The 15,240-nt window shown below is 42.3% G+C and overlaps 2 protein-coding genes across 9 annotated transcripts in view; one reads left to right on the top strand and one right to left on the bottom strand.

Annotated features, from left to right (window-relative positions):
• LOC127003329 (uncharacterized) overlaps positions 1-6,567 on the top strand; it is a 49,028-nt gene extending 42,461 nt beyond the window's left edge. For 2 of the 3 annotated variants that reach the window (XM_050869836.1, XM_050869838.1), the window contains one exon: positions 5,911-6,052. The gene's annotated coding sequence lies outside the window, so the exon portion shown is untranslated. Of the gene's footprint in view, positions 1-5,910; positions 6,053-6,506 lie in introns of those variants that run through there. The other variant, XR_007757037.1, reaches the window with a different exon arrangement.
• The window catches only part of LOC127003327 (cortactin-binding protein 2-like), a 29,208-nt gene continuing 17,476 nt past the window's right edge, over positions 3,509-15,240 (bottom strand). For 5 of the 6 annotated variants that reach the window (XM_050869830.1, XM_050869835.1, XM_050869833.1 and 2 more), the window contains 8 exons: positions 14,364-15,138; positions 13,094-13,244; positions 12,575-12,866; positions 12,053-12,299; positions 11,636-11,810; positions 10,883-11,026; positions 9,872-10,449; positions 3,509-9,147 (listed from right to left, as the gene is read on the bottom strand). In XM_050869830.1, the coding sequence (XP_050725787.1) occupies positions 8,706-9,147; positions 9,872-10,449; positions 10,883-11,026; positions 11,636-11,810; positions 12,053-12,299; positions 12,575-12,866; positions 13,094-13,244; positions 14,364-15,138 (2,804 nt within the window). In that variant the 3' untranslated portion in view covers positions 3,509-8,705. The remainder of the gene's footprint in view (positions 9,148-9,871; positions 10,450-10,882; positions 11,027-11,635; positions 11,811-12,052; positions 12,300-12,574; positions 12,867-13,093; positions 13,245-14,363; positions 15,139-15,240) is intronic. The other variant, XM_050869831.1, reaches the window with a different exon arrangement.

Below are 15,240 nucleotides of genomic sequence, written 5' to 3'. Positions count from 1 at the left end.
GAGATTCTGAACTCTTCAACTAACAGATTCGTTCTCTCTCTCTCTCTCTCTCTCTCTCTCTCTCTCTCTCTCTCTCTCTCTCTCTCTCTCTCTCAACCACTAGCTCATAATCACATAGTCCATTGGTAGGAACATAGACCGAAGAGATGATGAGTGTAGTATCGGTGTATTTAATATTTTGTTGTTTTATAATATATATGACTTGTTTTTGTTTGTTTGTGTGTCAATAATGTATATAGGACCAAATATATGATGATAGGCTTCTCTGTATCCAAGTAAACACACACACACACACACACACACACACACACACACACACATCCACACCTTGAGTTAAGAAATGATAGCTAAGAATATTACTGTCGATAGTTCAAAATAAAGCGTGCATTTTGAGCCAATGTTTGCCTTTCCCGAGCCAGCAAGCCAGCCAGGGCAAAATAGAACCAGGAGGATAAAATAAATGAATGTTTATGAAATGCGGGTAAGTTCTGGAGAAGTAAAAGTAAAAAATTAGGAAAAAGAAGAACCAGAGCTGATGTTTATGAAATGAAGGTAAGTTCTCGAGAAGACTAAGAAAAAGAAGAAAAAGTAGTAGTAGTAGTAGTAGTAGTAGTAGTAGTAGTAGTAGTACTAGTAGTGGTAGTAGTACTGTTGTAGTAATTGAAGAAAAAGAAGATGATGACATGTAGAAGAGGAATAAAAAGAAGTATAAAGAAGAAGTAGAAGAGGAACAGAAGACAAATATATAGTAGATGAATGAAGAGGAAGATGATAAAGTAATGAGAAAATGCAGTAAACAACACAATATAATAATTATATATATAATCATACAAACTACAAATCTTGCCAAACACAAGAACACCTATAAAATAACACCACATTCACCTCCGTAGCTCGAAATGGACTGTTCACGTTTGCTAAATAATAGATGATACCCTGGTACTTATTTTTTTCGATATAAGTTTTAACCTGAGAAGATACGAAAGCGCTGGGTTGAACGTATCGCATAAATAACTCAATAATAACTTTTTTGGGAAGCCGCACAGCTGGTCTAAATCAGTGGTTCTTATTTTTTACTACCACGCCCCCTCTACGAATGGGTCTTTTCTTCCACGCCCCCCTTGAATATTAGCCCTCGGCCTTAAGATAATACTAGTTCCCACAACAGAAATTCCAACTTTTCCCAAAGGTTCGCCCCCCCCTGTAAATTTATTAACGCCCTCCAGTTTACGAACCATTCATCTAAAATTCTAAATGTTATCCGGTTACTATTCGGGCGCCGGCTATAATAGTTAGTTTAGTACTTTAGCGGCGATAGGTTACTATTTCTTGCGGTGATAGATTAATACATGTTAAGTAAAGGTGGTATTCTGTTAGTTTGTGGATAAAACTTAACTAATTAAACGGTATTAGCTTAATACATTAGTGACTACAGAAAGGGCGTATCGAATCTCCCAATTTCCAAGGCCCATATTCTCAGCCCTTTCGGGGCTAACACACCCACATTTTATAAAGCCTTCGTAGGTGTTGTGGGTATTTCCATGGTAAGTATTTTGAGCCTAGTAAAAGTCTGACAAGGCTTTTGCATAATGAACGTTAAAAAACACTCACGAGAACCCGACTAATCTCCTTTGTGGCCTTTGGAAATAGCTGTTTGAGACCCAGAGTGGCAGACGACCGATTTTGAAATAGACACTTGACAAACTATCCCTTCACGCATACGCAATCACTTCACAAACATCGGTAAAAGTATAATCGGGCACATGTTTCCTTAGTTGTATAATCACACTCTGTACTGCCTGGGGGTTGGGATGGCATGCTCCTCCCTTCTCCTTTGTTGTTTACTTGGAACAATAAACTATCAATCAATCAATCAAACTACAACTTCTACAAGCGTAAGTTAAGTTAGGTAAGTTAAATATAAACACCAAACATGGCGCCTTACCCTTCAATGCATCCGCTGGCCCATCACACACAGCACCCACACCTCAGCACCAAGCACCACCGCCCTCTCGTGTTCAGTGTAGCACCTATGTGTCAGCACGGTGCTCAGCAGGCCAGAGCCCCGGGCACTGCTTCTGCGACAATCAGTCAGTCATGGTATGGTATAAAAAAAGAGGGGTGTATCTCTCTGGGGTCCAGGAAATTTTTTTTTTATGTATTTATTTTTTAATTTTTTATGGTTTAATGCAGAAAACGTGCCTCCTGAATATTATCCCTCAGCAGGTGTAGGGAACGATTGCATCACTGTGGAGGAGGTGTAGCCACGTGTTCAGAGGGTTTTGTGGCAGCACGCAGGACAAGGAATGCTTCTTTTGCTTCGTCACCTCCTCCTTCTTCTTCTTTTGAGCTGTTCCGCTTTGTATCGCTTCTTAGGTCCTCCTTGGTGATTCTTTACACTTAGGGTCGTATTATAAGACATTTCGTCGTCCAAAAACATATTTCCTCTGTACCATGAACCTGAAGAAACACTCATTAGAACCCGACTGACCCCGTCTCTGACCTTTAAATAGCTGATGTGAGAAGCCAAAGTGTCTTTTAATACCGACTCTATATATGCTTCTGTACGCACTCCTAGTTACTTCACTGCGTAGCTACACTTATATACTTCACCCTGCTCTGTTTTTCTGTTCACTTTGCTTTTCTATTTTCTTTTCCTTTGTGTCCTTCACTTTAGCTTACTCAAGACTCTTCTCTTTGCGTTTCTCTTTTCTGTCCTTTTGTTTGTTTCCACAATTATACTTTTCTTTTTATTCCTCTTTTATTGCCGAGTTCTCTTTTCCCAACATTGCGGGAAACAAGACAACAGACGCAACGCTCATTTGATTAGTAGGTTTATTCATTGAATTTTTCATAATTTTATAGTACTAAGCAATAATGACAATGCACTTAGTGTTTATTGCATTGATATATTGTATCAATAATTTTGGTCATTATTATTATTATAAGACTTGGTAATTAAAGATTTACTTTATGCAGCCCTCCTATTTTTTGGACTAGCTATTTTTTTTTTCTGACAGATTTTGATATTTCTTGGAGGTTGAGAGGTTAGTAGATGACATATATGACGGTAAAAGAGCGGCTGGTTAAGTAGAAGAGATATGGAAAGGTGCATAAAGTTTAACCTTAGACTTATTAACATAAGGCAAGTCAAAACCAAGGTGGGTTATGGTAAATCCAAGGACTTCAGTAAATCCCTTCCTCGCTCAGAATGAGAAGACAATTCCATTTGCTAGGTGAAGTAGCAATCTTTATGACAAAGCCCGGGATGAAGGGTGGAGTGGGAGAACTAAGCCAACAAGTGTTTTAGCACTAAGACCCCTACCTTGACCACCCTACGAAAAAAATGAAGCTGAGCTGACAAATGAATCTTCCTCCAGTAACCCCGAATTCATTCAGTCATATACTTTACATAGCTTTATTGAGTGAGTAAAAGTCCTTAACTTAAAAGATGGTTGTGGGTTTCATAATTAATATTATGTCAGTTATTTGTAAAAATAATCTGAAATGTAACTTTGCATTTTATTAGGAAAAAGAACTGTACACTATATTATAGCTAAATACATTAATTGTACATTTTAAAATACATACCTTTTGTTTACACAGTGGTCTGTACATACATTTACAATCACGAAGATTCTTTTGATGAAAACATCTCATGCAACTTGTTCCTGATAGTGATGCACACTTCTGTTCATCCTTGTCCCTGCCCAGCACGCCTCGCCTTCCCCTCCTCCCCAGCAGCTTCCCCACGTGGTATTCACTGCCCCACTTTCTGCTGAATTGTTCTCTAGTGACTTCCAAACTATACGATGAGGTTTCTCATTTACTCATTGCCTTCACCTCCCTTGTGCTGTCCCTGCAGATCTTGTCTTCATGAGGAAAAAAAGTTCCCAGTGTGTGGTAGAGGAATGTCTTCTTTGCCTTAGTTCTTCCTTGTCTTCACTTGCCACATTCTTACATTGCATATCCAAAGTCACATTTCCTTCATAAATGTATTTGCATGAACATTTCTACTCCTGTGCTAATGCCATCAGGAAAGGGGGCTCGTCCTGTGAATGTTTCTTAGATCAATGGCTCAGTGAATCCACTAGAACCTTATCTAGCTGTGATGTGCACAAGGAAACGGCATGAGTAAACTCTAGGAGAGTGTCGCGAGGCATTCTGGGGTGCTCAGTGTTCCCATGTGGATGATTAGTTGCTCTGAAGCACTAAAGGCAGGCTGCACTAAATTAAGAGTGCCTCATTGTGCTCCCTTTCCCATCTGCTGGACACCTGATAATTCCACAGTTGTGTAAGTAACACCACATGCTGCAGGAGGAGGGGCAGGGTGCAGGCCAGGGGTAGACCTTGAGTGTGTCTACAGAGTTGCTTGAGGCTCCATACCTGAGCCCTTCACTCAAAACTATAAATTACACTTGCAAGGAGGTATCAACACTATGGCAATGATAACAAAAAGCATATTCAAACTAAACAAAACAAGTATTGCATATTCTACAAAGTTCCTGCTCAGTACAAAAAATATTGGAAACACCTAGACAAGCAAAACTTTTAATTTTTTTTGTAAACTTCTTCACAGATCAATGCTTCATTACTGTAAAATAATGTCACATTCATCATTCAATGCTATTTATAATAAAGCTAATTAAAAAAGTTAAATGTTTCTAGCAAAATAATAAAATATCAATTGTTTAAGATTTCTGTAACTTAAGAGAATGAGTTGTGCTTCTTAACAAAATTATGCCAGTTTACAAAACTGAGGGGGAGACAATAGCAGGAGGACCTTCCCTCCTCCTTTGGTAAGGCAGACACCAGACTTGGGCAAGCTGGTAGTGAGGTCAGCCTTGCAAACAACAGACCACTTTCCACTTGCAGATTCATTCATTCAAATTCTATTTCAAAGTGTTATTAAATGCCTGATGCATTTTACACATATTTCAAACCAAAATAAGTGCTGAAACACTGAGAGCTCATTTATATCAATCATGTTACTTACATTTTGTTTGATATATATTTGAGAACTCATAGGTTTGCTTTGAATAGATTAGTGATTTAGTTTCTGAGATTCAATCAAACATTTGCCTTTGAATGAGAATGACAAAGAATCTACCTTTACACCATCATGGAGACTCTTGGGTGTGTTTGTTAGCCAGACAAACCATCCTCTGCCCTCTGACAGTAAAAAGGTCACTGGAAAGTGGTCTATTGTGTCAACACAATGCTGCATTTAACAGTAAAGACTTATCACTGGTTCAGATGACAAAATAAGTACATACATACAAAAAGGTGTGTGGTAAAGCTGCATGAATGTGTCGGTCAGATGGCCTCCCAGTGTGCCACGCCACACCCTGGGATGAGTAACTTGGGTATCACATCACAATGACTGTCTTCCATGCACACTGCCTAGGTTCAGGTCTGACAGGTGTCCCACAACAACAAAAAGTTACAGCTGCCTACATGATCATCTCTATTGTGCTCTAAGTATCAGCCACAATATCATGTTGCCTGCTGTACAATGACACATGGCACAACAGGTTACTATCTACACCTACTCTGCTAGTACTCAAAATAATTTAAAGACACAAAATGTTGTGGTAAAACATTCAGACAAACTTTAACATTGGAACTATTATCAATAAGGGTATACTTTTAAAAATCATGATTCACAGGTCAACAAACATTACAAGAAAGCATAATTTAATCATTTGCAGCCCGTTTCCTTCACATGATTTGAATGAATGCATAAAAAATATTTAGCTTTCCAATTTCTTTGGAAAATTTCTATTACATGAAGATACAAAAGATAATTCCACATCAATTAGTAACAAATGTAAATCATGAAGTTTAATGCAGAGAATGAAGACCTCCCTTCACAGAAGATTAAAATGAAGTTCCTTTCACCCAAATTAGGATGAATGTACTGTCACTGAGTGGACCACGTGGAGCAATTGAATGCCTGGAACATCTGTATGTTGCCTTCGACTTCTTAACTGCAGGTGTGGTAGCAACAGCAGCAGTACTACTATTATGTCCAGTTAAAATCATGGTAAAAAGCTTTGTTTATATTTATTTCTTAACCACCACGAATGTCCCAAGACATTGTGTTGATGCTAAAGTCTCCCTCATCCCTGCTGTATTTGCTTTCTGTTGTAGTAAAAAAAAGAGATTCTCGAGAAAACAAAATGCCCCATAATCGCAAAACAATTAAAGAGGATGGGATGTACAAATACCTAATTTAAATGAAGAGCAAGACAGCTTAACTCTCTTAAGACATCCTGAGTAATGGAAAAACTTGCTTAGCAGTTTGTGATGACTGATTTGTTACAGAAGAGGAATAGTGAATCAAATGGACAGTACTGGAATGTCCAACACAGGTAGTGGGTCTCTCGTGGGTTCAGTCCAACAGGAGCTGAACAGTCCCACTTTGGATACACATGGCTCTTAGTTTTGAGAAACACTAGAATACTGTAGTGTCCCTTCACACATCATTTACATTCTTCCTCCAGGTTGTGGCCACAGGCTCTCCAGGGATACCTTCAGGCAGAAATTAAGAACATATTCCTGGATGGCACTTCATGACCTCATCCTGAACCAGACTGTAAACAGTGCAAAACTGAAACAACTCCTTGAGGAATTGCAAGACTGAATGAATAGGTTGTAGCTGCACTAGTTCATGTATAGATGCCCATGTACAACTTAATGGCTTAGAGTTATGGGAGATGAAAAATACTACACATTTCACTACTGAGTTCATGAACAATTGGTGAGATGGCCAGTTTTTCACCTGATCAAAGGCACCCACTGATTTATCTGAACCACTACTTGACAGTCTTTCAAGAGGTGCTTCTAGCAATGATCAAATGATACAATATCCATCTGGGAATATATTTCCATTACACTCTAGAGCCTAATGCCACATAAATATATGATGATATTATTATACATGTTTCTTGCATATTATCAACCTATTAAATTACAGTACAATAATTTACAGTGAGCAAATCAATGCCTCTCAACCTATAATGTTCCTATGAAAAATAGGCTGAGTTTCATAAAGTAACCTACTTATCTTTAGCCATGATGAGATAAATTCTAGTAAAAAATAAGTAACAGAACAATGTGACACAAATAACTATGGCATGCAAGGGGATCCTCCTTGTCTACAACACATGACTGAAGTAGCTACCTAATTTACCCTTCAATTCACCAACTCTTTACAAAACATGTGATGATGATGAAAGCAAGTTGGTCTAAGTACCTTTCCACTCCTCCATTATCAGCATCGTACCACCAATATGTGTTTACAGTGTACATATCCTTTCATATTTCATTCCCGATGCACAATTGTTATTCAGACTAATTTTTAAGGCAAAATAAGTGTATTGCTGAAACTAATACGATGGGAGTCATTCATCTTTTCAGTCCCTAAGATCACAAGACCTTGTAATGAGATTGTGTTGGGGGATCAGGTCTGAGTTGCAGCACTACTTCCACGGGGAGGCCTAGGCTTACTTCAGGGGCACACGCTGTCTCCTCAAGTACTAGAGTATCATTACCCACTGTTGATCACTCCCATGCATATTTCAGTGATTTATGGCTTAATATCATTTCCAACATGCACACATACTCACACATGCGCGCGCGCACACACACACACACACACACGAACACACACAACTTATAATTGAGTGAAACAAAGAGAAGGAAATTCCATAACACCACTGAATATGACATTCTGATCAAATTCACCGGCAAATAGCCCACAATTAATTATCATAGTTCACATCTCCACGTTATACATAATCTAATACACAAAAGGAGTATTGGATTGTTTTTTAGTGCTTTCGAGTGGAAGATCAATATGATGTTCACAGAGTGAGCGGGATTCAGGTTACAAAATGTCACCAGTGATTCATTAAGCAGAATTCGGCATGTACTTGGAATCCTTAGGCAGGTTTCTGCATTAAGTATACAAGCCCTAAGAGTTGACACAGAGTCAGGTGAGAGGGACACACTGCCATATTTCACCCTAGACTAGTTTCTGGGGCTGGGCATCACTCATTACAGGGTTAATATTAAAGCTATGAGTTGCTGTCCTCCTCCAGCCATGCACACTGGTGTTGCTCCTCACTCCACCAGTACAAAAGCTCTGCATCAAGAAAGGAAAAATAGCGCAAACCACTGGAAGAACAAATGCAAGTATCACATCAAGCTGCTCCAATATATTAGGGGGATAGAGATGGGGTGATTATCACTACGAATGATAGAAACAGACATCCACTCAGCAATGGCTATTACATTCAACACATGCCTTAAAACTCTGTAGAAATTTGCCTACTTTGTTCATTTGCCTATAAATAGTAACAATCACACATAGCACCTATACACTGCCAGTGTTGACCAATAATGCCAGATGTAACTCAACCACATTAGCCATCTTTTCTTTGCATTAAATAATAAAAACTGCTCTCTCTCTCTCTCTCTCTCTCTCTCTCTCTCTCTCTCTCAATAGTGTCTATCAAAAGAGCAAGGAAATGCTCTGTTGACACTGTATAATACAGTCTAAAACACTGAAGGAAACCTTAAGTTTGTTGAACGAGTTTCAAAGGCATGTGCAATGTCTGGGAAAGAATGCAACGCCACGTCTCCAGTCATTCGGAACTATAAATATCCTATGAGGTAAGTCAAGAAACAAGATGCCACAGTCACGTGTAGCCCATGGGAGACAGACCTAAGATCTTGGTGAGGTTTGCTTCATCCCACTCTGGCGAGGTGGGGGAGGACAAACCCACAGGAGGACCGCTCTGCTGAGGTATCTCTGCCACCTGCTGTGATGAACCTGTCCAAAGGGGGCTGCCAATCACGTCCAAAGGAAGGTCTTTGGGCCGGGAAGATGGCACACTTGACTTAATACCTCGAAAAGCTGATCGCCCAAGACCACCATCAAGCGATGCCAGAAAATCATGCGCCTGTGGGGGTGGCAGGGGAAGGCCGGGGGCCAGGCTGCGCTGGATCACCACATACAGCGCCATGCTGGTGACACGCGCCTCATCCACCTCTCCGCCCACGCTGGACCGCCGCCACACACTCACCACCTCAGTGCGAATCTCAGAACTGATTACAGAGTTCCAAAGGTGTTTCACACCCCTGAAAATTAATAGTATAAGTAAGGTGCTGAGGTTTACTGAGGAAATGCTGCATCTAAGAGTTATGCAGCTTAAGTAATAATTAATGACAACATGTTCATAATATATTTTAATTATTAATGAAACATTGACCTGTGTTACTAGCAATGGAAATCAGCATCCTGAGAAACATCACTTGATTATGGAAAATGAAGGGTTTAAAATTAGGGTGATGTGGGAGAAGAGTGGAATACAGTTGTGTTGACATGGTATGAGCATATAATATAAAGAATGAAGAATACAACTGTGGTGAAGAGAAAATGTATGCATCAATAGTGTTGATGAGAAAGCAGATTGGAAGGACTTGAAAATATTACAGGGTATGATGAAAAGATTGTGAAAGCATGAAAAGAAAATGGCACACACAAGAGTTGTCAAATGATAGGGTAGGTGTGAGGCTGGATGCATGAGAGGGTTGTACCCATTGTAACTTGAATGCTACTGTCAAAAGTTAGTCCTCTGATGGACTGTGTAACACCATACTGTGAGTGATGGTCTGGTCCTTCCCAGGGGCCTCGTCTTGGGTGCCATTACTTAAATGGTGATTGAATGCGCAGTGTGATCCACTTCAGAGCTATTTTATTCTTTCTACACCTCCCACCCTGCCTATAGATGGAATCAAGTATTGCTGATGATTTTTAAGACTGAAAAGAATCTATATTAAGGAGAGCAATTCACAACTGTACCTCAATATGTCCCTGGGGCTGACAGCTCCACACAGTGCTTGAGTGAAGAGATGTGGACCATGGAGTGCTGAAGAGAAGCCCAGGGACATGAGTGTGGCAGCAAGGCGGCTCCAGGCAGCAGTGACCCATTCAACAATGCGCTGGGTGTGGGAGGCTGGCGAGGGCAGCACCCCAGAATGCTGGGACGCTAGCAGGCGCATGAGGGAGCGGGAGAGGGTAGAGACCAATGGCTCTCGGTCGTGGCGGAGTTGTACCCACAGCACACCCCCTTCCAGCTGACCACCACCTGGCCGCCGCCATGCATCCATGGTCACCAGCACTGTGCCCCCAGAGATCCCCTGCATCATGGCCCACACTGCTGGCCAGGCTTCCCTTGAGACGTGCTCCAACACCAAGTTCCCGCCACTCTCTGCCACGCCACGCACTGACTCCAAGCTGGCTGCCCGACCCCGAGCAAGGTCAATCCTGGTGACTCCAACACCACTGCCACTGCCCTTGAGGTGAGCCAGGCACCTCACAAGGGAGCACTTGCCACTGTCCCTCGGGCCGTAAACCACCACACATTGAGACTGTTCCATCTGAGGGAGGAAAAGGAAGAGACTGAAAAATCACAATGAAAGTAAACTAGAACACTACTTAGTCTGAATTAAGACTATGCCATGATCACCCTATGACTCAGTACACATGTGGTGCAAACAGCCTTGTGTTCTCTCATTATTCAGGATGTTTATTTGTTTTAATGAAGTCTGTGGCCCTCCACACTGCTTGGTTACAGATATGGGGGATGATGATTGTAAAATGCATACACCCTTATGGAGAATGCACTCCCTATATATAAAAAAGGACACAGTAATATCTCTAGTAAAGAGGAAAATCTGTCTCTCTATTAATTGCTGCCGTCTCCCTTAAGGATACACACTGGCTGCCGTAGATTATTTATGGTTTATTTTACACTCTGTCCTTATAAGCTCCACTTCTCTCATCCTCATCCAGTAGTTGAGTCTCACTCACCAGTCTTAGGTAGTTCTTGAGGACAGGCACAGGCACAAGGAGGGAGTAAGCAGCTGCCTCAAAGGTTCTCAGGTGGATGCAGATGTCCTGGCTGCCAGTGTTTGCTAGGAGGTCACACGGTCCACTGACCAATCCATACTCACCCTGGAGATAAAAGGGCTGATTAATGAATCTTTTAGTGATGAAATAATTTTACCTTGCTAAGCTGTTTGGATAACTAGGCAAAGTTTATCTATATATCAAAGACTTAACTCATCAATCTATACATAGTACTATTAAGAAAATTGATGGGTTATTGATTTTGGGCAGCTTTTTTTGCTTTCAACAAACTTTCTTTGGATCATAATTTGACTTAGGAAATAGTGGATGATGGACAGGATTTCCCCTGTTATGAACCCTACTGATGCAAAGTTTCTTGTTCATTCAGAAACACGTAAATTGAATGCTGTGGTATGGAGAGAATACTTTTTTCCCAACAACCTGCTGAGATTTAAACACAGGCCTTCAAAATGCGAGAGACTTTCTGACATCAAGTCAAAAGGGCGCCTAACAGCTCAAGGCTGTCGAGGTCCTTATTCCCATCTCTTTTGGGCCATTACATGGAACATGCTATGTATTCAATCATGGGCTATTGATATGCAAGGGAGACTGTCTGGCATCAAGCCAAAGGGGCATCACACAGCTTGAGCCCATCAGTGTCCTTCTCAGCATCTCTTCTGAGCCATAAAAACTTAACTACCAAAGCAAACTCACCCGTGTCCATCTGTGGTGGCCGATGGAGAAGTGACTGATCGCTGCCTTGGTGATGCCGAGGTGAGGTGAGTTTACCTCCAATTCCTGCAATGGGTCTGAACGCCGCCGCTCACCTCTGCTGCCACTGCCGCTGCTGTGACGCCCACCCATGCTGACACTACTCGGGCCGTGACTTCTGAAAGGTAATTGGAAATTATTGTAAATCCCTCTGATCCTCCCCTTTTTGGGTGGAAGTCACCCATAATGACTTGCCAGTCATACATCTATTTCCTATAAGAGGGCTGTATTTAAGGTGTGATAAAACATAAATGCAAAGGTTACAAAGTATAAAATTCTACACTGTCTGACATATCAAAATCTGAGGACCAAAACTAAAGGGAAGCTGCACCAAAGAGAATAATGGAAACAGGGGCACACCTGGCCAGTGTGTCAAGATGGTGCAGAGCAAGGGAGGTGAGGGCCTCCTCCAGCACAGCCCAAAGGGTGGTGGTGGTCACCCTCACCGCTCCAATGGGCCAGCGCTCCCTATACTCATTGCTGCTGCTGCTGCCGCTGCCTGACTCAAACTCATCCTCTTGCTTGTGGCTGCAGCCTCCATCACCATTTGTGACCCTGTCCAGGTCCAGCCCCTCCAGCCACACAGAACAAGTGCTTTCACTCTGACCTGCAGGTTGTGCCATGTTTATAGTGATGCTGCTTTCAATCAGCCAAAAAATCAAGCTCATCAAACAATATCAACAAGTCTATCCATAACTCTAATCCATCCCCCTGAAGGCATTAGTGGACAATAAATATTTTCATTTCATGAGATATTCATAATGGAGAAAATGCTTGGAGCACATTTTTTGATTTTGCAGATTGGAAACTTAAGAATAATAGAAGATAGAATTTCAACTACAGAATTAGAAGCCTGATAATGATTAATACAATTCTACCTACTAGAAGTGGAGAACAGGGCATGACAGGCAGGAGATGCAAGTTTCAACAAGCTGGGATCATGACTCAGCAAGGCTGGGAGGTCTAGCCCAGCATGACAAAGAGCAGCCAGCAGGTCAGCAGTGGGGTGGGCCACAGCCAGGGCCAAGGGGGTGCTGCCTCGATGGTCAGGCCCGCTAGCCAGCCAGTGGAGGAGGTGTGGTCCATCATCGGTGGCTAGGATGTGTTGCAGTAGAACCTCCACGCACTCCGCCTCAGCTGACTTTATTGCAGCATGTAAGTAGTTGCAGCCATCCTGAGCAGAATGAAAAGTGAGGGCAGGGAACTTGTGTAGAGAATGGTGAAGGGAAGACTTTCCTACCTTGGAATAGGGCCGACAGACAGCAGCCTATAACTAAAGAATTTTGGGGAGCAATACCACATGGCTAATTAACATGTGAAAATAAGCCTCAGGCAAGGAGTCTAGTTTCCACACTATTTTCTACATTACAGTTTGTTACAGTGCCATCAGAGATAACCTACCTTGGTGGTGTGCTCTAAGGATTGTGGGAATGCTAGAAGGGCAGCGGCAGCAGGGGTGCAGGCATACAGGAGGGCCAAGTAAGCAGGGGTGCGGCCTTCATCATCTTCAGCGCTAACACTGCCGCCGCACCTCACAAGTACTGGCACTGACCTGAGGAATTAGTGAGGGTGTCTCTACCTTTCTGACTAATACTGCCACTAAAACAAACAAGAATTCTTGAATGACTGGGAATACTAAACTCAAGCAACAACTAATAATTCAATTGAAAAATATGCAAAGCAAAGAAAGCATGCAAGAGAAGTCATGTCAAAACCTGTACAGTGTGATCAGCTAAAAAGAGTGGACTACTATGAGTTACCTGCAAGAATAAGTTCATATAAGTCAAAAGTGGAAAATTAGCATAATAAAGCAAACACTATCTACCTATATCTCTAATGCCTTAAGCCATCACAGGAGCTTTCCTCAAGGGAGTGGTCACAGCATTAGTGCCTCCAACTTACTTTCTTCCGGTACTCCCTTTCTACACACTCAATCCTTTGCCTACCAACTTTCTCCAATATTCATCCACTCTACTGATCCATTTCACTGGTGCTCTACCCCAGACACACTCTCCCTCGATCCTGCCCTCATATACTGTTCAGTCATCCTTACTCATTATTACATGTTCACACCACCTCTAAGTACCTTGCTTTATCTATTCAACCACTCCATCACTCCCTTCACTGTTACACCAACACCAAACCCCATGCATACATCTATTACTTTCTCCATCCCATCTTGACCCACCACATACACCTCTAATATAACCCATTCCTGTGAGCAATCTTTTCCCATTAGTGCACTACCACACAAGCAATACAAGTGTTGGGTAATAGAGGATCTGCCACTCACTTGACAACAAGGCTCTGGTTTCTGGCCTGGATTCGAAGCTGCTGGTGAAGGGGCAAGCAAGAAAAGTGAGGGACAGATTAGGAAGGAAGTCAGCAAATATCCCAGCAATATCATTATTCCAAAGTCAATGCATTAAAATATACTAAGAAGATTGTTAATAACGTGGCGGTGAATGGCATGTTACTGTTCAGTCCTCAACAAACATACAAGCACATGCAGACATGTATACACACACTCACAAGAATATATATATATATATATATATATATATATATATATATATATATATATATATATATATATATATATATATATATATATATATATATATATATATATATATATATATACACACACACACACACACACAAAACCTACTGCCAATTGTTGCCCTGTGCTGCGATGTGGAGGGCCGTCATCCCATCCATGGTGAGCGGCGTTGAAACATCCAGTGGAGAGTGTGGGGGCTCCAGGTCCTCTCCCTCCATGGGGGTGAGGACAACAGGGCAGTCACCAAGTGGCAAGGGAGGTGGCAGTGAACCAGACAGGGATGAAGTAGTGGTGGTGGTGGTGCTAGAAGTTGTGACTGTGTTGGAGGTGATGGAGGTGGCAATAGGGGAGTGGTGGTGGTAGTTGAGTGTGGTGGTGGTGTTAGTGGTGGTGGTGGCAGTGGGGGTGTTGATGATGGTGGATGATGGTGATAATGATGATGGCATCCAAGGTGTTGCACCCAGGGATGCGCTACTTTGAGGGGTTGACTCTGACAGACGGGATGCAGGGGACGCTGGGAGGGGCGAGTGGAGAGGGGGATACAGCAAAGACTGGGAGAGAGAGACGGAGGCAGCTGCTACGGAGGAGGGACTACTGAGTGAGCTGTAAGCAGGCAAGGGTGGCGGGGAAGAGAGGGGTATGGCGATGGGGGAAGACAGAGAGGCATGTCCTTCGTGGTCAGTGTTGAGGGAAATGGAGTGGTGGGGCAGAGGGGAGAGGGACGGCAGGTGTGTTGAGGAGGGCCCAGAGGGGGAAACAGAGGGCAGGGATGCACATGGGCTTTGGGAGGGGGACGAACAGACGACATGTGTGTTTGGGGCTGAGGAGGGGTTGGAGGGGGAAGTTAGGTTTGATATGGCTGGGACTGCTACGTCTGAGGAACCTGAAACACATCAAATAATGTTAATCTATCTTGTAATCTAAGTAAATGCACACATAGCACAACTCTAGGAGCAACACAGTGATATGCTACCAAACCCTCAAA

Source organism: Eriocheir sinensis, chromosome 25 (genome assembly GCF_024679095.1).
Source record: "Eriocheir sinensis breed Jianghai 21 chromosome 25, ASM2467909v1, whole genome shotgun sequence".
Lineage (NCBI taxonomy): Eukaryota > Metazoa > Arthropoda > Malacostraca > Decapoda > Varunidae > Eriocheir > Eriocheir sinensis.
The sequence above is the reverse complement of the archived record's forward strand: the minus strand, read 5'-3'. Positions and strand labels throughout refer to the sequence as shown.